The sequence below is a fragment of the Muntiacus reevesi genome, chromosome 9 (genome assembly GCF_963930625.1).
Source record: "Muntiacus reevesi chromosome 9, mMunRee1.1, whole genome shotgun sequence".
Lineage (NCBI taxonomy): Eukaryota > Metazoa > Chordata > Mammalia > Artiodactyla > Cervidae > Muntiacus > Muntiacus reevesi.
The window spans coordinates 13,349,536-13,374,367 of record NC_089257.1 but is presented as its reverse complement, the minus strand read 5'-3'; the positions used below and the strand labels follow the sequence as shown (position 1 = coordinate 13,374,367).

General features: G+C 36.8%; 1 protein-coding gene across 1 annotated transcript; it reads left to right on the top strand.

Annotated features, from left to right (window-relative positions):
- The first annotated feature begins 22,770 nt into the window (after positions 1–22,770).
- Positions 22,771–23,700, top strand: LOC136175685 (olfactory receptor 4C46-like). The gene has a single exon (XM_065945931.1). The coding sequence runs from the start codon at positions 22,771–22,773 to the stop codon at positions 23,698–23,700; it is 930 nt and encodes a 309-aa protein (XP_065802003.1).
- The last annotated feature ends 1,132 nt before the right edge of the window (positions 23,701–24,832 follow it).

Genomic DNA, 24,832 nt, shown 5'->3' with positions numbered 1-24,832 from the left:
ACTCCAATATCAAATGGCAAATTTCAACAAGGCAAATACTGCAACTACTCTTGCGTCAACTAATACATATGTTTGTACTTCCACCCCACCTTCCCCTGCCCCCCACAAAATATCTAGAACTTCATCTAACAAGTTTTTTGAGCTTTGTTAATGAGTTTGTTTTTCGTTTGCTATTTTTTGTTTGTTTTTAGTTTAGCAGAGGGAGGGTTTGCCCTGCCTGTGGCTTGTATAATCCTAATTCCCTGAAAAGAGACTTAGCCCAGGCCCTCAATAACATTTGCACAATTCAAAAACATGTATTTGTTGGGAAAGTATTTACCATAAAAAAGTTTATGAACTACATGAAGAGAAATCAACATACTAACTTTAAATTTATAAGTAGCATTGTGCAGGATAAGGAAAATTAAGAGATATATATGGGTTGATATGGAGATATTTTTAAGATGTTGCATACTAAAAGTAAGTGCTACATAAATAAAAAAGAACAAATATACATATGGCACATACATTTGCATTGACAAAAATTATTCCCAGGTGAAAATGAAGAAACAAATTTTGGCCAGTTTCTGAGTATGAGGACTAGAAAATGCTGAAGGAAAATAGGAAATTTATTCAACACTGCATCCCATATAATTTGGTTTTACCTATGCTTTTATTATTATCTATTTTATTTCATTTTTCTTATAAACAGCAAAAGTACTAAAGTAAAAATTGTTATGTATAATTCAACTGAAATATAGTAAAGAAGGAAACCTATATAGAATTAAATATTTTAAATAATGTAAATAAAATGTTCACTTAAATGAAAAGAATCTAAATAAAATCTGCACTCTGTCTGAAAAAGGATAAAAGATAAAGATACACAAACTGATTAAAAATCAGTATATTTCCTCACTAAATCACTTATTTACTATCAATGCCTTGCTGTATAGGCCTTTCAGTTACCTAGGTGCATTGATAAACAAGAATTTTGGACCTTACATTGTAGCATGGAGAAAACCATAATGAATGCACAGTTGTATGATTATATTATTTAATTATAATTATCATAATTTTCTAGAAGAAAGAGAAATCAGATTCAAATTTAAAATAGGTTCTTCCTTCAAAGGAAATGGAACCTGATGTCAAATGACTCCCTCCATGGTTGATGAAGCTCCTAGTTAATATGAGATACAATGCTTCTTCTCCAGAGCATCTTCATAGCGTTAGTCAACTCAGAACTTCTGTAGAGTAATGGATTTAGCATGGGAATTATGACTGTATAAAACACACTCAATAATTTATCAATGGGGAATGTTTTAGCAGTTCAGTTCAGTTCAGTTCAGTTCAGTTGCTCAGTCGTGTCCCACTCTTTGCGATCCCATGAACCTCAGCACGCCAGGCCTCCCTGTCCATCACCAACTCCTGAAGTGCAGTCAAACCCATGTCCATCGAGTCAGTGATGCCATCCAACCATCTCATCCTCTGTCGTCTCCTTCTCCTCCTGCCCTCAATCTTTCCCACCATCAGGGTCTTTTCAAATGAGTCAGCTCTTTGCATCAGATGGCCAAAGTATTGGAGTTTCAGCTTCAGCATCTTCCAATGAACACCCAGGACTGATCTCCTTTAGGATGGAGTGGTTGGGTCTCCTTGCAGTCCAAGGGACTCTCAAGAGTCTTCTCCAACACCACAGTTCAAATGCATCAATTCTTCAGCGCTCAGCTTTCTTTATAGACCAACTCTCACATCCATGGTCTCACATACATGAAAATGCAGGGAACAAAGAAGCAGACAACCACAGTGATGTGGGAACCACAGGTCTGGAGGACTTTCCGCCTCCACTCCTGACTCAGGTTCTTCAGAGAGTGCAGGATGACTCCATAGTAAGAGCAGAAACCCAAGAGTGCAGATCAGTCCTCCATTGAATGAAACTAAAATGTCACTCACATAGGTGTCAGTAGAGACAAGTTTTAATAAGGGGTACATGTCATGCATATAGTGATCAATGACATTGGGGCCACAGAATGGGAGCCCATAAACAGTGCTAAGTTTAATTACTGAGTGCAGAAAACCTCCAACCCAGGACACCGCCAATGGCACAATGCCTGTCCTCTGCCTCATGATCACTAAATAATGCAAGGGCTTACAGATGGTCACATAGTGGTCACAGGCCATCACCAGCAGAAGGAAGACCCCGGATCCAGCAAAAAGGTGCTCTGCAAACAGCTGAGTCATGCAAAATTCAAAGGTGTTTTTTTTTTTTTTTTTTTTCAAAGAACAAGTCTGAAATCAATCTGGGTGTAATAGAAGAGGAATAAGTTACAACCATAAGTGATAAACTAGCAAGAAAAAAGTACATTGGTGAGTTCAGGGTCTTACTGACAGTTATAGTCACAACAACAAGGAGGTTGCCCACTACAGTCAAAATATAGCAGAGCAAGAACAGAACAAAAAGGACTTTCTGCTCCTTTGGATTCTGTGTGAGCCCCAGGAGGACAAAGTAAACTACATTGTTCCTTGCTTCCATTTAGTCTGTACAGAGGCTGAGTTCAGGTAGTAGAGGCAATTTACCTATGATACAAGGGGGGAAACATATAAATGCATTATAAGTATAGTTTATTTATCCATTCGTTAGAAGAATATGAATGGAGTATCTTCTGGCTCCAATGTGCCATGGACATTTTAATTACCAACTTGAATAAGCCAGGGCTTCCCTTGTAGCTCAGTCAGTAAAGAATCTGCCTGCAATGCAGGAGACCCGGGTTCAATTCCTGGGTTGGGGAGATCCCCTGGAGAAGGAAATGGCAACTCACTCCAGTATCCTTGCCTGGAAAATCTCATGGACAGAGGAGCCTGGTGAGCTGCAGTCCATGGGGTTGCAAAGAGTCGGGCACGACTGAGCGACTAACACTTACTTACTAGAATAAGTCATAAAACCCCACCCTCAGTGATAGGACTCAAAATGAGGGATCAGGTAATTCCAGACCCATGTAATAAGTGCATTAAATGATTATTGACACAGTGCTAAGAGTCACAGTAAAGAAGTATATCAACTAAAATTAGAGAAGGTTTCCCAAAGGAAACAATATTTCAGCTAAAATTTTTTTTTAAATCAAAGAATACAAATGATGGGAAGAGAGTTCCATGAAAAGGTGCACCATTTATAAAGAACAATACTTGAGTATTACTCACAAAAGTGTAATACTTGAGATTCACTTAAGGCAATTTACACAATCAATGTGGGCAGATCAAACTGTAAATAGATACCTGTCTGAATTGTTTCAGACTTCACTGATACTTTCTTAGATTTTTAGGTGGATATTTCCCTTTTCCTAAACAATAAATGCTGCAGCAGTTTAATTTCATGTCCCCAGCCCCTATCTCTCCTCTATGTTGCAAACTTATTATGCACCTTCTATAATTTTGACATCCAGTTTAATGGCAATTTAATATTTACAAAACTAACTGGTAAATTTTCCATAGTAGACATAGGCATTTTCTAAACCAAATTGAAAGAGATATTCCCTATTTATCTCATTAAGTGCTATCATTTTCCATGTTTGTGTTAGGACAAAAAATTTCAATGCTCTTCACTATTAGTTATTCTCATAAAACTTTGATAAAGCCTATTGGCACTACTTTCAAAATATATCACTAATATGATCATTCAATACTTTTTAATTTCTTACTGGTCCACTGCAACAGCCTTCCACCAATTCTCTCCATGTTTATCCTGGTCTTCAAAAATTGGTTCTCCTGAAGCTGCCCAAATTGTCCTTTTTAATCTTATTCTGATGACATCATTCCAGTGCTCAAAACTCCTACTGTTTATTCCAATCACGAACTCATAGTTTAATGTAACACAGTCAATATTTACAGTAACAAGAACTGTAATCCTCATTTCATATTGAAGAAACTGAAGTTCAGAACATCTAACTTACTGTTTCAGTCACACGTTTTTAAGTGCTATACCTATAATTGAATCTAAGTTTGATTGATTTCAAGTAATTAAATGTCTTACCTAATAAACACAGTCCCACGACTGTAAGTCTGGTTCCCACTACTTACAGTTAGTCTTACCTTGTGGAATCTTGTTCAGAATCTGAAGGATGACTTTAAGTTACTCGTAAATACTTGGAATCATTTTTCATCCAGTTTGACAACTGAGGGTAGAAAGCTGCCTTATTACCTGAGGATATTCATGTAATTTGGCTATCTGTCCATTTTTTCCATGAAGTCTTCTGATTACTCAGGTCATTTTTATATGCACTGTTGGTTATTTGAAAGGAATTCCAGGGTTCACACAGGAAAACAAAAGCTTATCGCTTTAGGAAATGTATCAAAATGATCAGCACATCTTATAAGTACAGAGAAGATAGCAACTAGCCATTCGCCAGGGGAGTTTTCCGAGTAACTGCTTTCTTGCTTGTTGCTGTTTAGTCGCTAAGTCGTGTCTGACTCTTTTGCGACCCCATGGACTGTAGCCCACCAGGCTCCTCAGTCCATGGGGTTTCCCAGGCAAGAATACTGGAGTGGGTTGCCATTTCCTTCTCCGGAGGATCTTCCCGACCCAGGGATGGAACCCCGGTCTCCTGCGTTGCAGGCAGATGCTTTACCGTCTGAGCCACCAGGGAAGCTGGCTCGAATTCTTACTAACATCAAACAGAAAAGTCCCATTTGATGATTTAGCTCTTCTCACTCTGTCATGTCAACACAGCCAGACTAGTTGACTTGCAGTTTTGAAAGACAACCCCCTAATTTTTTAAGCCATGCATTAAGTCTAAGAAAGGACCTCCTGAAAAATTTACATCACTCACTAAGTGTATAGCATCTTTTCACTGTTAGTGGTGAAGATCAGGGGATATTTCATTACTTCTAGCTGCATTTATCATTGAGTCTTGGAATTGGAATGTGTCCAAGACTGATTCTTGCTTAATTAATTCACTGACATTTTCCACAAAGTTTTTAAAGAACACCTATATGTAAAGATATTATTATAGCAAATCACATAATTAATGTCAGAAAGGTGCAACATACGAAGAAAGTAGCTTTAGAATCATATGCTTGTCCATCAAATATAAAATATTGACCCAGTTGTGTTGTTTCAGAGAACTTGTTATGCATTTCCCCACCCGTCATGGGAAGAGTTTCTTTTCTTTTATTTAATATTCAATTTAATCACATTATATTTTGGTTAATAAATAAAATTTACATCAAAAATATAATTAAATGTATCAAAACTTTGGATATTATAACTAAGGAATTGTCCAATTATATATATATATTTTAAGTTAGGTAACTTCTGTTATGCCAGCAACTGTGCTATGAGTAAGGACACAGATTAATAAAACCAGGGGGAAAATCACATAAAAGTTTTTCTCATGCCTGGATCTTATTTTCTTCTAATACAGTCAAACAATAAAAGAGACATCTAATAAAGTAGCTATTAAATGTCTTTTAATATTAAAGTAGTTATTAAATAAAGGAAACAATAAAGTAGCCATGACTTGCGATATAAGTAAATAAAGTTTAGCTACCAACTGGGCAATACATAAATCTAAATGCAGTTTTTATAATGGTAAACATTCCCTACTCGGGCCGTTCCTCTGAGTACCTATAGGTAAAACTCAACATACTTTTGATAAGTAGTGTTCAGTGGACCCTGAACCATGAAATTGTATTTTCTCTTCTCCACTTAGGAGACAAACTCATTGCTATGATTATTTCCCAAAGTCAATATTTCATCCCACAACGTCGTCATAGCATTTTCGCCTCTAAATTTGCGGCTGTGTTCCCAGGTGGTGCTTGTGCTAAAGACCCTCTTGGCAGTCCAGGAGACATGAGACATGGGAGTTCGATCCCTGGGTTGGGAAGATCCCCTGGAGGAGGGAATGGCAGCCAACTCCAGGATTCCTGCCTGGAAAGTTCCATGGACAGAGGAGCCTGGCAGGCTACAGCCCACAGGGTCCCAAAGAATGAGACAGACCGAGGCAACTTAGCACGCACAGAAAGCATGTTTAAGGAGTTCAGCCAGGAGTTATGATGATGTAAAATGTAGCCTTGGGTTGGCTGCAAATATAAGGGCGCAAAAACAAATGAGTAGGACGCAACTAAGATGACAAACGTGATGTGGACACAGGTGGAGAGGACAAGGCACCTCCGCTCCAAATCATGTCTTTAGGGAGCACAAGATGTCCACATAGGACACCGTCAAGGGAAAATGTTTTGGGTTGCTGTTGGGTTTTTTGTTTTTTTTGTTTTTTTTTTTTTGCATTTAAAGCATCATTTTTTATTTTTAGTTTTTGTTTAACAAATATGTGAGAAAGTCTTTGACAATTTCTGATCCTCATTAGGGTGTTCTTTAAACTGTAAATTCAGAAACTGTATTTCTTTATAAAAGTTGAAAGTGATCTCACTTTGAACTAAAGAAAGATATTGTAGTTATTAATCATAGCTCTTGTCGTACACACTGCAATTCTGTAGCTTGACACATTCTATAATCTGTTCTCATTTTAATTTTTTTACATTTATTTAGTTGGAGGCTAATTACTTTACAATATTGTGGTGGTTTGTGCCATACATTCACATGAATCAGCCTTGGGTGTACATGTGTTCCCCCTCCCACCTCCCTCCCCATCCAGTCCCTCAGGGTCATCCCAGTGCACCAGCCCTGAGCACCCTGTCTCATGCATCGAGCCTGGACTAGCGATCTATTTCACATATGATAATATACATGTTTCAGTGCTATTCTCTCAGATCATCCCACCCTCACCTTCTCCCACAGAGTCCAACAGTCTGTTCCTTACAGCTGTGTCTCTTTTGCTGTCTCACATATAGGGTCATCATTGCCATCTTTCTAAATTCCATATATATGTGCTAACTGTATTGTTGTTTTTCTTTATGACTTACTTCGCTCTAAATAATAGACTCCAGTTTCATCCACCTCATTAGAACTGATTCAAATGCATTCTTTTTAATGGTTGAGTAATATTCCATTGTGTATATGTACCACAGATTTCTTATCCATTCGTCCGCCTATGGACATCTAGGTTGGTTCCAATTCCTGGCTATTGTAAACAGTGCTGCGATGAACTGGGTGCACCTGTCTCTTTCAATTCTGGTTTCCTCAGTGTGTATGCCCAGCAGTGTGATTGCTGGGTCATATGGCATTTCTATTTCCAGTTTTTAAGGAATCTCCACACTGTTCTCCATAGTGGCTGTACTAGTTTGCATTCCCACCAACAGTGTAAGAGGGTTCCCTTTTCTCCTCACCCTCTCCAGCATTTATTGTTTGCAGACTTTTTGATAGCAGCCATTCTGACCGGCGTGAGATGGTACCTCACTGTGGTTTTGGTTTGCATTTCTCTGATGAAGAAGATGTTGAGCATCTTTTCATGTGTTTGTTAGCCATTGGTTTGTCTTCTTTGGAGAAATGCCTGTTTAGTTCTTTGGTCCATTTTTTGATTGGGTCATTTATTTTTCTGGAATTGAGCTGCAGGAGTTGCTTGTATATTTTTGAGATTAATTCTTTGTCAGTTGCTTCATTTGCTATCATTTTCTCCCATTCTGAAGGAAATGTTTCAATTGGTAAATGAATCCACAGTTGGCAGCAACAGAGTCCAGTGGTGTGAGTGTCCATGCAGACAGGTTTCAACAAAGGGTGTTAGGCACACAGGAATGGTCTATGACATTGGAGTTACAGACAGGCAGTCACGCTGTGAAGAGAATTCAGTGTTGCAAGGACAAACCCTCCAGCCTGTGATGCTCGAAAGAAACCGCATCCCTGTCACTCACGATAGTTTCACAGGTCAGGGTTCTGCAGATGGCCACACAGAGCTCTGGCAACCGCTGTGGGCAGGGATATCTCAGCAGCAAGAGATACTCAAGAAAGAGCTGAGTTCTGGACTTCCTGAAAGAGACGATTTTTTTTCTTACAGCAAGTGTCAGCTGGCATTTTAGGTGTCATAGATGAAAACCAGCAGCTATCTACAAGGGATAAGAAACACAGGCAGGAACTGTAAGCTCTACCCAAGCTTACGATAGGGGACTTATTAACTGAAGACACCTATTCTTACCTGGATAACAGTTCTTTTTATACTCTAAATATATAAACTAACTTAAACTAACCTCTTAATCTAACCTTCTTAAAGTGAGTTTTATTAAAAATAATAACATTGCTTTGTGACTAAACTATTTTAAACTTATTTTAACTTAATTTTAAATTATATTATTGATCTTATTTATATTCAATTTATTATCTTAAGTTGAAATAATTTTTGAATTATAAATAAACCACCCTAGGCATACGTCTGAAAGATAATGATAATAAGGGACAGTTAGTCTCTGCACATATTGAAATATGTTATATATCATAGCAGTTATGTGTCAACCTACACATAAAGAAAGAGACTAGTGAAAAACAATAGTCTCAAATTGGTTCCAAATTTGGACTTCAGGATATAACAGTCATAGTCAGAATTTCAAACCAATGGCAATAAGATAATTTTGTGAATATTTTTCTAAAAATTCTAAAATTTAGAGAAACAATTAAGACTTCATCACTATTTAATTCCTATAGCAAAGTTAATTCAAGATGAATCAGGAGTTTTAATATAATAAACAAGATATCACAATGCTTTAAAAATTATATCCTAAAAATGAATTGAAGGACATTTGGTACAAGTGAACTGGGAAAATTCTTCCTAAAGAAGATACAAAAATTTCTAAAAATTGAATATAAAGCATAAAATAAATTACAAGGAAAAATCATTCTACATATGATAAAATGTTAAAAGCATATAACCAGAAAATATTAAATATATATGTAATGTAAAAGATACCAATTATTAGTATATCATTATCTCATAAAAATAAAAACAAAAAATAGGTTATATATATATAATCCAGAGGAAAATAAATACAGATAAATTAAGTATGTGGAAAGATGCCCAAATTCAATTACATGAGAAGGGTGGTGGTTAAAATATAAAAATAACATTAACCAGATGTCATAAATACCTTTCAGGGATTGGTCATTGACAATGTGGTCAAAGAAATTCACAGACTGTGGACAGGACTATAGCTGTTACACGGACCTCAAGAATGGTAGTTTAGCAATAACTATCAGTATCAACATTTTAAATGAATATACTACTTGAACACTGATTCAGATATCATATCAAAAATTCTAAGCCTAGGAACTCATAATTGCACAACTCAAAAGCATATTTATTGGAAAATTATTTTTCATAGAGAAGTTTAGGAACCAAATGAATAGGAATGGACATGTCAGTTTTAGTATAAATTTATAGAGTATTGTGTAGCTTAAGAATACTTAAGAGATATTATGGATTGATAATAGAAATATTTTTCATATGTCAGATACCAAAAGCAAGTGTTATATATATAGAAAGAAGCAAATATACATTTGGATAATATATTGTGTTTCAAAGATTGTTGGTGGTAGTGGTTTAGTTGCTAAGCAGAGTCTTATCTGACTCTGTGCATCCCCATGAACTATAACCCCCAGGTTTCTCTGTCCACGTGATTTCCCAAGCAAGAATACTGGAGTGGGTTGCCATTTCCTTCTCCAGGAGATCTTCTTGAATCAGGGATTGAAACCAGGTATCCTACATTGCAGGCAGGTTCTTTACTGACTGAGCTGCCAATTAAGCCATCAATTAAGAAACAAATTTAGGGCTAAATTCTGAGCATGAGGACCAGAAAATATTGAGATAAAAATAGGAAATTTATTTGACATTGCATCCCAATTTATTTGGTTTTTCTTTATACTATTTATTAATATCTTTTTTGATTTAAATATTTCTTATAAAGTTAAAGCATGAAGTTAAACATTTTGTGAATAATGCAACTTAAATATGGTAAAGAAAGCAAATTACATAGAATTAAATATGTAAAATTGTATACATAAAAATGTTCCAATTAAATGACACAAATCTAAATAAAAAGTATCCTGTCTCTGAAAGAAAGTAAAAAAGATAAATACATGAATTGATTAATTTTCAGGGTAACTATATAATAGTTAAAATTCTATATAAAAAGTTTAAAAGTTAACTATATATAAAGCTAAAAATCAGTGAAACTCATAATAATTTCTTGATTCATTTTAAATTCCTGTTCTTGATATTTAGTCATATCCAACTCTTTGTGGACCCATGGACTGCAGTGCACCAAGCTTCCTTGTCCTTCATTGTCTCCCAGACTTCACTCAAATTCATGGCCATTGAGCTGGTGATGTGATCCAACCATTTCATTCTCTGTCACCCTCTTCTCCACCTGTGCTCAATCTTTCCCAGCACCAAAGATTTTTCCAATGAGTCAATTCTTTCCATCAGGTGGCCAAAGTATTGGAGTTTCAGTTTTAGCATCAGTCATTCCAATGAATAGTCAGGGTTGACTTCTCTTAGGATTGACTAGTATGACCTCCTCACATTTCAAAGGACTCTCAAGAGTCTTCTGCAGCACCACAGTTTAAAAGCATCAATTCTTCAGTGTTCAGCCTTCTGTATGGTCCACGTCTCACATCCATATATGACTATTGGAAAAACTATGCATTGACTTATGGACTTTTGTTGGCAAATTGAATCTCTATATTTTAATACATATTACTAATTCCTAGATATATAGGCATTACCTCTTTCTAGGTACAGTAATAAACCAGTAATTATAGACCTTATATTCTAGTAGGTAGGTAAACTGTTATTAATAGCATAGCTGTACTAATTGCAAGCATTTATGTAATTATCATAACGTCTCTGAAGAAACAGAAATAAGAATCAAATTTTAAATGACTTTTGCATTCTAAGTAAATGAACCCTGATGTCAAATGACTCTCTTCATGTTGGGTGATTCACTTTTTTACTATGAGATACGATGTTCCTTTTCCAGAGCTTCTTCATAGCATTAGTCAACTCAGAATTTCTTAGACTGTAGATTAGTGGGTTCAGCATGGGAGTTATGACTGTATAGAACACACTCACAGATTTGTCAATGGGGAAGGTCTTAGCAGGTCTTGCATTTATGAAAATGCAGGGAACAAAGAAAGAGACAACCACAGTGATGTGGGAACCACAGGTCTGGAGGGCTTTCCGCCTCCCTTCCTGACTCAGGTTCTTCAGAGAGTGCAGGATGACTACATAGGAGACAAGTAAGAGCAGAAACACAATAGTGCAGATCAGCCCCCCATTGGATGCAACCAAGAGGTCACTGACATAGGTGTCAGTACAGACAAGTTTCAATAAGGGGTACATGTCACACATATAGTGATCAATGACATTGGGGCCACAGAATGGGAGCCCATAACAGTGCTAAGTTGAATCACTGAGTGCAGAAAACCTCCAACCTAGGACAGCACCAGCAGCACAACGCAAACCCTCTGCCTCATGATCACTAGATAATGCAAGGGCTTACAGATGGCCACATAGCGGTCATCGGCCATCACCAGCAGAAGGAAGACACCTGATCCAGCAAAAAGGTGCTCTGCAAACAGCTGAGTCATGCAAGATTCAAAGGATATGTTTTTTTTCCCCAAAGAACAAATCTGAAATCAATCTGGGGGTAATAGAAGAAGAATAAGTGACATCCATAAATGATAAGCTAGCAAGAAAAAAGTACATCGGTGAGTTCAAAGTCTTACTGATAGTTACAGTAATGATAATGAGAAAGTTGCCCAGTACAGTCAAAATGTAAAAGATCAAGAACATAACAAAAAGGACTTTTTGCTCCTTTGGATTCTTTGTGAGGCCCAAGAGGACAAAGTAAGATATATTATTGTTCCTTGGTTCCATCTAGTTCTTACAGGAGCTGAGTTTGTGTATTAGAAGCAGTTTACCTATAAAACAAGGGGGGAAAGAATTAAATGTTTAATTTTTTATTTATCCATTCATTAGAAGAATGTGAATGGCATATATTTTAGGTCCAATGTGTTAAGGACATTCTAATTATCAGCTTGAAAAAGCCATAGAACCCTACCCTCAGTGATGTGACACATGATAAGGAATCAGGCAATTGCAGCCATCACATGAATATTCACACAGTGCTAAGAATTACAGCATAGGTGTATATCAAACTAGACTCAGAGAAGACTTCCCAAAGGAGTCAGAACTTCAGCTGAGTTTTGTTTTACTTTGTTTTAATGAGAGAATAAAAAAGATGGGAAGAGAATTCCATGAAAGGAGCACCATTTATGAAGTCACAAATGTGTAACACCTGTGACTCTCTTAAGGTAATTCACATAATCAATGTGAGTAGACTAACTATGAATAGAAGATCCCTGTCTTGAATTGTCTCAGACCTCATTGATCTATCTTAGGTCTTCAGGGGAATATTTCCCTTTTCCTGACCAATAAATGCTGCAGCAGTCTAATTTTGTGTCTCCAGCACCACTCTCTCCCTTAATTTTCAAATTTATATATGCAACATCTCTAATTTCTGACATCAAGTTGATTGGCAATTTAGTATTTCTAAAACTAGCTTTTAAATTTTCCATGAAAAACATAAGCAATTCCTATACAAAATTTAAAGAGGCATACCCTATTTATCTCATTAAATACTATCATTTTCCATGCTATTTTCCTGACAAAAAAATTTTTCATTCCCTTCTTAATTTCTTCCTGATCTGCTGCGGTATCCTCCTACCAAGTTTTTTTGTGTTTATTCTCCAGAAATTGGTTCTCCTCAAGCAGCTCAAACTGTCTTTTTCAGTTTTATTCTGATGATATCACTCTATTGCTCAGAACTGCTACAGTATATTCCAATCATGCACTCACAGTCTAATGTATCATATTTAATATTTATAATAACAAGAAATGCAATTGCCATTTTATAATTGAAGAATCTAATACTCAGGATATATCATTTATTTTCCCAAAATCACACGCTTCTAAGTGATATATCTAGAATTGAATCTACATTTGTTTGACTTCAAAGTAATTTAGTTTCTTACATAAAGAAAATCATACAACTGTGAGCCTGGTTCTCATTATTTCCTGTTAGTCTTACCTTGTGGAGGTTTGTTCAGAATCTAAGGATGATTTGAAGTTATTCATAAACACTTGAAATTGTTTTTCATCCAGTTTGACGACAGAGGCCAAATGCTGCCTTATTAATTGAGTTTATTTCATTTGGCAGTCTGTTCTTTTTCTCCACTGAGTCTTCTGATTATTCAGAAGTTCATTTTTATATAAAATACAGATTATTTGAAAGGAGTTCCATGGCACACAGAACAAAGTAGTTTATCACATCAGGAAATGTATCAAAATGACCATTAAAACCTCCATATTCATAGAAAACATAGATATCAACCAGCCATTTCCTAAGTAATTTTTTCACAACTTATTTCCTACTAACATTAAAATGAAAAATAGCGTTTGAATGTTTAGCTCTTCTCACACTCACGTTAACATGGGCAGACTAGTTGACTTCAGATTTCCAAAGACTTTGCTGTGATTTTTTTGTCAAATTTTAAGTGTAAGAAATGACCTTCTGAAAAATATATGACAGTCACTGAGTAGATAGCATCTTTTCCCTGTTAAGGGTGAGATTGTGGAATATTTCATCCCTTCCAGCTGAATTTATCATGGAGTCTTGGAATTGGAATGTGTCCAAGACTGATTCTTGCTTTAATTAATACACTGGAATTTTCCACAAAGTTGTTAAAGAACATCTATAGGTAAAGATATTATTAGACCAAAGTTCATATTAAATATCATAATGGTGCAACATGGAAAAATAACTTTAGAATCATTATGAGACTACTGCCAATCAAGAATAAAATCAACCCAATCATTTTGTCCCAGTGAACTTATTTGTTATATATTTCCCACACCTGTCATAGGAAGATTTTCCATTCTTTTATTTACTACACAATATCCTCAGTTTGGCAATAAGTAGTTCATGATCTGAGCCACAGTAAGCTCCCAGTCTTGCTTTTGCTGACTGTAGAGAGAAAAAAAAAATTATTAAATTTTAAATTAAATTTTTATTTTTATTTTAAAAAATTCTTAAATAGAAGAAAGTAGGGGAAAACCACAGGATCATTCAGTTATGACCTAAATCATATCCCTTATGATTATACAGTGGAAGTGACAAATGGACAAATAGATTCAAAGGATTATATCTGATAGAGTGCATGAAGAATTATGGACAGAGGTTCATGATATTGTACAGGAGGCAGTTATCAAGAGTATCCCCAAGAAAAAGAAATGCAAAAAAGAAGGCAAAATGACTATCTAAGGAGGCCTTACAAATAACTGAGTAAAGAAGAGAAGCTAAAGGCAAAGGAGAAAAGGAAATATATATCCGTTTGAATGCAGAGTTCCAAATGATAGCAAGGAGAGATAAGAAAGCCTTCCTCAGCGATCAATGCAAAGAAATAGAGGAAAACAATAGAATGGGAAAGACTAGAGATCTCTTCAAGAAAATCAGAGATACCAAGGGAGTATTTCATGCAAAGATGGGCACAGTAAAGGACAGAAATGGTATGGACCTAACAGAGTCAGAAGAAATTAAGAATAGGTGGCAAGAATACACAGAAGAACTATACAAAAACGATCTTCATGACCCAGATAACCACGATGGTGCGATCACTCACCTAGAGCCAGACATCCTGGAATGCGAAGTCAAGCGGGCCTTAGGAAGCATCACTACAAACAAAGCTAGTGGAGGTGATGGAATTCCAGCTGAGCTATTTCAAATCCAAAAGATGACTCTGTTAAGTGCTGCACTCATATGCCAGCTATTTGGACAACTCAGCAGTTGCTGCAGGACTGGAAAAATATCAGTTTTCATTCAAATCCCAAGGAAAGGCAATGCCAAAGAATATTCAAACTACCGCCCAATCTCACTCATCTCACATGCTAGCAAAGTCATGCCCAAAATTCTCCAGGCCAGGCTTCAACAGTATGTGAAATGAGAACTTCCAGATGTTCAAACTGGATTTAGGAAAGGCAGAGGAGCAAGAGATCAAATTGCCAACATGGATTGAGTCATCAAAAAAGCAAGAGAGTTCCAGAAAAACATCTACTTCTGCTTTATTGACCACGCCAAAGCCTTTGACTGTGTGGATCACAACAAACTGGAAAATTCTTAACAGATGGGAATACCAGACCACCTTACGGGTCTCCTGAGAAATCTGTATGCAGGTCAAGAAGTAACAGTTGGAACCGGACATGGAACAATGGACTGGGTCAAATTGCAAAAGGAGTGAGTCAAGGCTGTATATTGTCACTCTGTTTATTTAACTTATATGCAGAGTACATCATGTGAAATGCTGGGCTGGATGGAGCACAAGCTGGGATCAAGATTGTCGGGAGAAATATCAATAAACTCAGATATGCAGATGACACCACCCTTATGGCAGAGAGTGAAGAGGAACTAAAAAGCCTCTTGATAATAGGGAAAGAGAAAAGGGGAAAAGCTGGCTATAGCCCAACATTCAAAAAAACAAAGTTCATGGCATTCGGTCCCATCACTTCATGGCAAATAGATGGGGAAACAGTGGCTGACTTTATTCTTCTGGGCTCCAAAATCACTGTAGATGGTGATTACAGTCATGAAGTTAAGAGATGCTTACTCCTTGGAAGGAAAGTTATGACCAACCTAGACAGCATATTAAAAAGCAGAGACATTACTTTGTCCACAAAGGTCCATCTAGTCAAGGCTATGGTTTTTCCAGTGGTCAGGTATGGATGTGAGAATTGGACTATAAAGAAAGCTGAGCACTGAAGAATTGATGCTTTTTAACTGTGGTGTTGGAGAAGACTCTTGAGAATCCCTTGGACTGCAATGAGATCCAACCAGTCCATCCTAAAGATCAGTCCTGGGTGTTCATTGAAAGGACTGATGTTGAAGCTGAAACTCCAATACTTTGGCCACCTGATGCGAAGAGCTGACTCATTAGAAAAGACCCTGATCCTGGGAAAGGTTGAGGGCCAGAGGAGAAGGGAATGACAGCGGATGAGATGGTTGGATGGCATCAGTGACTCAATGGAGGAGTTTGGGTGGACTCCAGGAGCTGGTGATGGTAGGGAGGCCTGGCATGCTGCAGTTTATTGTGTCACAAAAAGTCGGACACGACTGAACAACTGAACTGAACTGACATATATATGTATACATTTTATATGTGTATTATATAATTTTAAAACTATTTTTAAATGTGCAAAGGACATGAACATCAATATCACAAAAGAAAATATATAAATGGTAAATAAGAGCATGAAAAACAGTGCTCTACAAAATTAGCAACAGAGAAGCAAGAAATTAAAACCACAATAAAATACCAAGATCCAAAGGAAAATAACTTCAAATAAAAAGAATGTAGAACAATTGGAACTCTCTTGTGTTTAGATTTATGTTCTCATTTTTACTGCTAATATTTCACACTGACAAATGCATACATACAAAGAAAGAGAAGTACTGTAAGATGGAGCCTTCTGGGTTTTGTGGATACTTAGCCCTCTGAGAAGTGAACAACAGCATTTGCACAAAATCTCATACAGATCACAAATACATATATCCCAAGTTACCTTGAGCAAGAAGAATAGAACTGTAGACCACCCAATTCCTGGTTTCCAAATTAGGAACAAGCCATCCACATACATAGGCAACTGAACTTTCACAAGGGTGCCCAGAAAAAGAATGTTTTCTTCAGTACTGGCTTGTGTACTCTGGATCACCACATGCAAAAGAAGAAAATCAGATCCTTATCTCAGAGTATACAAAAAAATGAAACTCAAGATGGATTAGACTTAAATGCGAGACAGGAAACAAACAAGCAAAAACTACTTGAAGACAACTCAGAAAATCTTGACATTGGTCTAGGTAACGATTTAAATATGATGCCAAAAGTAAAAGTAGAAAAGTGGGGCTGCATTAAAAAAAACAAAAAAACAAAAACAAACAAACAAACAAACAAAAAAAACAAACAAACAAAAAAACAAACCTGCACAGCAAAGGAAGCATCTGGAATAAAAAGGCAACCAGTGAATTGAGAAAATATTTGCAGCCACAGCCACATGTCTGATACTGGGCTAATATCCCGTATATGTAAGGAACTTGCATAAATCAATAGTGAAAAAACAATTAACCTAATTTTAAAATGGGCACAGGAAATTTCTCAAAAGAATACTTACCATGGCCAATAGCTAAATGAAAAAGTGTTAAATGGCACTAGCCAGCAGGAAAATGCTAATTAAAACAGCAGTGAGGTGTCACAGTTATATGGTAATTATAAAAAACATAAAAATAACAAGTGTTGGTAAAGATGTGAAAAAAAGGAAACCCTTGTAAACTGACAAAGCAATTATAGAACATAGAATGGAGATTTCTCCAGAAATTAAAACTAGAACTACTTCTGACTCAGCACTCTCACTTCTGGGTATATACACAAAGGAATTAAAATCAGTTATGCTGAAGAGATATCTGGACTCATGCTCATACACAATAACTGGAATACGGAAATAATACATATGTCAGATATATGGGTAGATCATGTGGCGGGTGTGTGTGTTTAATCGCTATGTCGTGTCAGCCCTTTTGTGACCTCATGGACTGTAGCCCACTAGGCTCTTCTGTCCATGGGATTTCTCAGGCAAGAATACTGGAGTGGGTTGCCATTTCCTTCTCCAGGATATGAAGCACATATGTATAATAGAATATTATATTGTTTTTTCCTTAAAAGGAAACTTCATTTGCAAGAGCATGAAATGAATCTGGAGAACATTACGGTAAGTACAGTAAGCCATATAGTCAAGAGAAATGCTACATGATATTACTTATGTGTGTGTGTGACTGCTGTCACTTCAGTTGTGTCCAGCTCTTTGCAACCTTATGGAATGTAGCCCGCCAGGCTCCTCTGTCCATGGAATTCTCCAAGCAAGAATCCTGGAGTGGGTTGTCATGACTTCCTTCAGGGCATCTTCCCTACCCCGGGATCAAACCCCTGTCTCTCACGCTACCTGCATTGGCAGGTGGGTTCTTTATCACTAACACCATCTGGGAAGCTCCATTACTTATATATGAAATCTTAAATAGTCAAACCTATAGACACAAAAAGTAGAATGCCAGGGAGGGAGAAATGAGCAGAGATTGAAAAAGGGGAAACAAATTTCAGTTATGTAAGGATGAATAATTTCTGGAAGTATGCTATACAGCGATGTGATTATAGTTAATAATATTGCATTGTACACTCAGAATTTGCTAAGAGGATGGATTGTGTTATCACCACAAAAAAATGGTAACAACATGATTGATAAATATGTTAATAGCTTGATTGTGGTGACTATTTCACAATGTATACTTATATCTAAATGCTGTTATACACCTTAAAAACAAAATTTTATTTGTCTGTGATACATCAATAAATCTGGAGGAGGAGGTGGAAGGGAGAAAGAAAAACAGCTTTTAGACTCAAGATCTTTCAAAAGATTGCCATTAATTGTGTGTCTTCAGTGATCTAGCTCTCAAGCAATCAATAAAAGTTTCCAAAAAAGTTTTAATAATTGATAAGAAAATACAAACTCTCCTATGACAGGAGTCAACGGGGATGCTACATCACATGTCACACACAGGAATTATGCCACTTTGCTATTGACAAGACATTCAGTTTTCTTAACAACCCAGGTGCTGATAGAAAAGAGGGGCTCTCACAGATTTAGGTTCCAGGTGAAGGGAATACTGAGCTTCTCCACTGGCTCAGCTCGTAAAGAACCTGCCTGCGGATGCAGGAGACACAAGAGACGTGGGTTTGATCCCTGGGTCAAGAAGAGCCCCTGGAGAAGGAAATGGCAACCCATTCATGTAATCTCATCTGGAAAATTCCATAGACAGAGAAGCCTGGCAGACTTCATGGGATCACAGTCAAACACAACTGAACTCCCATGCACATGCAAAGGAAAAACTATTCCCCACTTCACAGTGAGTGTTTCTCCACACTGTCATTCCAGAATATTTGCTTCTAAACAGAGCCTTTCCATCAAATGAGATAATTAATTCCTAGGAGAGAAAGCAGCATCTATAAGACATGGTCCCTGGACCTTATCAAGGCCTCTTTGTATATCTATGAGTATACAAGAGCAAGGTGGAAGTGATTTGTGTTGCTGTTCACCTTTCTAGAACAAGATTCATCATGGGCAGAATGAACCATTTGGATATGCTTCCTCCACACTCTGTTTCTTGTGCTGCAGAACCACTGACATTTATTCAAAATGAGTTCTCCACAGTATTTCCAATGAACCCATTCTCAATTCAAAATCAGAAAGCAAGTTTTCTGTGAAGACCACTTGAGGCTTTAGAAGCTAGATGGAAAGATTTAGACTTCTAAGAACCCTTTTATCATTTAAAGCAGGTTTTATGAGATATAATTGATATACTAAGAACTTATATATATTCACTGTATAAAATTTCTTAACAACTGTTCATTTCAGAGTTAACAAGCTCTTCTCAGGTGTTGCACCTTTTACACTGAAAGTTACTTGCTATAAGTTAGTTTGAACATGGAACTGCTCCTGAACACATTCAAACATCACTAAAATCATGTGAAAAGCTAAGGTAAGTTTTTCAATAATGCTAATGCTCATTTTAATTTGTTACTTCATATGTATAACTCATTATTTTTCAACCCTTTTCAAATATAGTAAAAGATTATTTTATCCGCATTTCAATTTTTCAAAAGATATTCATAAATATTAACTTAATTTGACACTTGAAAATTTTGAGACTTGAAGAGGTTAAGCAAATTGAGGAACCCAGCTCTGTGACAGCAGGCACCATGCTTGGCCATGAAATATCTTCTTTAATGATCAGGACTAATAATGAGGATAAAAACAAAATTTAACTATACTTCACATACATGAAACAGAAAATTACAAATATCAGTAGCATAAATCACCAGTAGTCTCATCAAGTACAAATATGGAGACCCTTTCTGGGGAAACCCACTATGGATAATAACAGCCTCTATTGTTTCTTTGAGAGTAAAATTAGTAGTAGTTCTTGTGGAGCTTTAAGCATGGTTAAACAGTTCTCTGTATTACTGCTCCAAATGTTAATTCTCCCTATCCCACAGCTGTATACGCAGTCACAGAAGTAACTAAAAGTTCTTTCTGTGTCCACGGCAGGTGGGTGTGTTCATACATAATCACTCGACTATTGATCTATGAAGTGGATATTATTATTCTAACTTTATAGCTGATAAAACAAGAATGTAAGGTGCCAAAGAAGTGTACTTCAGATGAAAGAATTTGCAGTTGGAAGAACCAGGATTCAAACTGGGTCTTTTCTGATTCTCAAACCAAACCATTTAACCAGCAGCATAGACTTTCTCAACATTTTGCAGAAAAATCTGGGGTCCTATTCTTTGAAGTGGTATCAGAGAAGGGAGAGTTAGGTCTGAGGAAGAAGTCAAGATGAAAGGGCTATTCAATGAATTCAGCACCACAGTTTCCTTACTACTTGGGAGTTCAGAGATATCAATGTGTGTGTGAGTGTGCGTATGTGTGTGTGAGTAGATGAAATTTATCAGTATAAATTTGCTTCTCAAGTAGAATTAAAGTAATCAAAAGTATAATAATTATGGCCATTTCAAAAGGAGGTTACTAGTTCTCCATTGTTTATTATAACATGACAGTATACAGCATGGATTACGATTTGGAGCAAAAAATAAAGATGCATAATCTGAACTAATCTTAGCTTTGCCTAAATTTTTAGCTGCTTGGCCTTGAACAGAATCCTTAACTTCTCTATGCTTCTATTTCCTAATGTTTAAAATAAGCATAAAAATGATGATAGTAAACATCTTATAAGTTTGTATCAAGGATTAAAACCAAATGTCTGCATAACACTTAGAGCACCCTCAGTGTGCAGTTTTAGTTAATATTAACACTTTTATTAAACTATTAACATTAGTCTATGAGATTGTTTCCTCATGTGCAAAACGAATGATACAATACCAACCATGCAAATTGTTATTGCTGGGAAAAGAAAGCATGTGATAGTATACCATGAACATAGCAAAAAATCATTGGAATGTACATGCTATACCTATTGCAAAGTAATTAGGCTTAGTCAACATGCATTATGAATACTTTTAATTAGCTCTTGTACCCATTCTTTGGGCTTTCCTGGTGACTCAGTGGTAAAGAATCCACTTGCCAATGCAGGAGACATGGGTTCGATCCCTAGGTCAGGAAGATCCCCACGGAGAAGGAAATAGAAACCTGCTCCAGTATTTTTGCTTGAAAAATCCCATGAACAGAGGAGTGTGGAGCGGCTATCGTCCATGGGGGTCACGAAAGAGTCGGACGTGACTTAGCAACTAAACAACAAGAGCAATCTGTTGGGAAGAACCCTGGAGGAGGGCATGGCAACCTACTCCAGTGTTCTTGCCTGGAGAATCCCATGGAGGAAGGAGCCTGGTGGGCTAGAGTCCATGGGGCCGCAAAGAGGTGGACAGGACTGAAGCAACTTAGCAGATGCACATTGCAGTGTTACTCCTGTTTCAGCTATTCTAAGTACTTTGCTACTGTGGTTTCTATCTCCATCTTCCACCCGTTCACTGAAACCCTGCCAACTTCATCCAAGACACACAAAATCTTTAGTAGAATAACATCCAAGATTCTCTCTTCATCAGATTTCTTTCATCCTTCCACTCATATTTTCAATGACCTTCCATGGTCCCCCATTTCTTAGAGAGTAAATGGAAAATTCCTAAGCTTTACATCCATACTTTACCTCTTTTCACACTTAATTGCCATTATCTGGGAAATACATGACTTCAAGTTAGACTCTGAACCATTTCAGATGATTAAAGTCTCTGCCCATGGGTTTACAGAAGTTCCTCACATCTACATTATTAAAACACTTTTCTCCTAGGAGGTAATTGGAAAAATCTTAAGAACTCAGAATCTTTTCTTCATTAAAAAAAAAAAAAAAAAACAAGAAAGAATTCACACTCAGTAAAGTCTGGGTATTTATTACTTATTAGAATGAAGAAGTATAATAAGCTTAAGAATGCATAAATTAAAATTATGTTTTCTTTTGATAGCTTTGGACAGTGAATGATGGATTTGTGATCTCCAAAGAAGAGCATTTAGCTTCAGAATCAGGGACCAGGCTTGATCACTCAGAGCCTTTGTGTGGCAGAAGTTTTATTACAATGAAAAGGACAGAGAAAAGCTTCTAACATAGACATCAGAAGGGGGACTGAGAGGGCCTCTTAGCAAGTCTTATCAAGGCCTTATATACTTTTACCAGACCCACTCCCAAAACATACATCTTAAATTCAAAAGATTAGACCTGACAATAGAAAGGTCTTACCAGACCCACTCCCACAAGATAGGTCTTCACAAGACTAGTCAGAAGGTTCCCTTAAGGAGAAACATGTCCTTGGGAAGATCCATTGTTGTTACATAATCATAAGTAGGGAGCTTAATGAAAAACCAACCCTTGAGCAAGACGAGTTGTCTTGTTGTGTAATCATTAGTTCTGGGCTTAAAGGAAGTTCATTTTAAAAGTTATTGTCATGAAAACTCAGTTTAAGAAAAAAAACATGGGCTTAAAGAAAGTTAATTTTAAAGATTATTGTCACTAAAGCTCAGTTTAAGAAAGAACATTTTATGTGACTAAGACAAAGCAATGTAGAAAAAGATGTTTATATCTTTCTCCTCCTCCAGGGCCTTGGACCCTTTCTCTTTGAGGGCCCCAGACTCCTTATCAACCTACCTAAGAATTAACTCTCTCACTTTTGGGTCAGGAATGAACCATTTCATGAAACACATGGAGAACAGGAACAATGTGACAGAGTTTGTTCTACTGGGGCTCACAGAGAATCCAAAGATGCAGAAAATTGTATTTGCTGTGTTCTTTGTCATCTACATCACCACTGTGGTAGGAAATGTGCTTATCATGGTCACCATCACTGCAAGCCCATCTTTGGGGTCCCCCATGTACTTTTTCCTGGCCTATCTCTCCTTTATTGATGCCTGCTACTCCTCTGTGTGTGCCCCTAAGATGATTGTAGATTCACTCCATGAGAAGAAAACCATCTTATTTAATGGATGTATGACCCAAATCTTTGGGGAACATTTCTTTGGAGGTGCTGAAGTCATCTTGCTCACTGTGATGGCCTATGACCGCTATGTGGCCATCTTCAAGCCCTTGCACTATACAAGCATCATGAACTGGCAGGTGTGTGGGCTGCTAGTGGGAGTGTCATGGGTGGGAGGCTTTCTTCATGGATTCATACAGATCCTGTTCATCTTCCGCTTACCCTTCTGTGGCCCCAACGTCGTAGACCACTTTATGTGTGACCTAAACCCTTTGCTCAGTCTTGCCTGCACTGATACCCACACTCTTGGACTCTTCATTGCTGCCAACAGTGGCTTCATCTGTCTGTTAAACTTCCTTCTCCTGCTGGTCTTCTATGTGGTCATCTTGCGTTCCCTAAGGGCCTACAGCTTGGAAGCAAGACGAAAAGCCCTCTCCACCTGCATCTCCCACATCACAGTGGTCATTTTATACTTTGTGCCCTGCATATTTGTGTACATGAGGCCTGCAGCTACCTTGCCTATTGATAAAGCAGTTGCTGTATTTTATACTGTGATAACTCCCATGTTAAATCCCTTAATCTATACCTTGAGAAATGCCCAGATGGAAAATGCCATGAGGAAATTGTGTAGTAGGAAAGTTACTTCAGGTGTCTTATAAATGTGCTTTAGAGCCAAACATTAACTCATCTGATACAAAGGTCAAAGTGTATTTTGGATGATCTCAACAAGGAGTATGTAAAGAATAAAGAAGTAAATTATTCACTGCAAATTATACATTCTGCACTGAGGGGAGCAGAAATAAGTTCCCAGAAAAAGAGAAAAACATGTATCAAAACCACTCTTTCCATCTTTAGAAAATTCTACCAAATTGAGGTTTATTTTTACTAGTTTCAACCTTGAATGTGGATTCATAGATTTTTCATCTAATAAAATGAAATAAGTACTAAGTAGATTAGTATTTACCAGTAATCTCTCTAACAACACAAAGAGATTGCTATAATGCTGCTATTATTCCAATTTTACGAGTGGTGAAATTGAAGGAAAAGGGATGGTATCAAAGCACATATACCAAAGAGTCAGTAATCAGAATCGGACCCATTTCCCTGACTGGAATCCTAGCTGCCTTCATAGATAGCCAAGAACCGATAGAAAGGGGAGATAAGTACTAACTACCTTTTACTGAGACAGAGACTGTGCTGGACAAACTGTGTATAGTGCATTTCATTTCGTTACTGTAACTAAAAATCCAATAACTTTTCATTGCCAACTGTTCACTTTATATATTATAGTTGATGGTGATTTGTTGGCTGTAACATGTAACTATTTTATTGTTATAAAACCCAACACAATACTGGGTTTTGATGAACACATTAGAACAATTATCCTCCAATTAAACATAAATATATTTAATAATAAAATTGTCCGTTGAACATTTATAATAGTTGAATCGAGGTTGCATGATTTTTTTTAAATTTCCTAGTAGGTTTCATAGCACTTACAATTGTTCATGTCACCATCCTAGGTTGAAAAACCATCCGTAAGTGTGATGACTCAAATAAAAGAAACTCTTGATGTCAGATAGGAATTTCTATCTATTAAATATGAGTCATATTCCATAAAGAACTTGCCTGGTATATTATGATAGTTTCTTCAGAGTAGCACAATTTCTGTTTAGTAATAAACATTGAATGAATAAATAAAAGGTGAAAGCAAAATAAAATCTGAAAAAAAATAAAGAGGAAAAAAAGGCACTATATTTGAGAGAATTTTTTCCTACCTTTTATTTAACT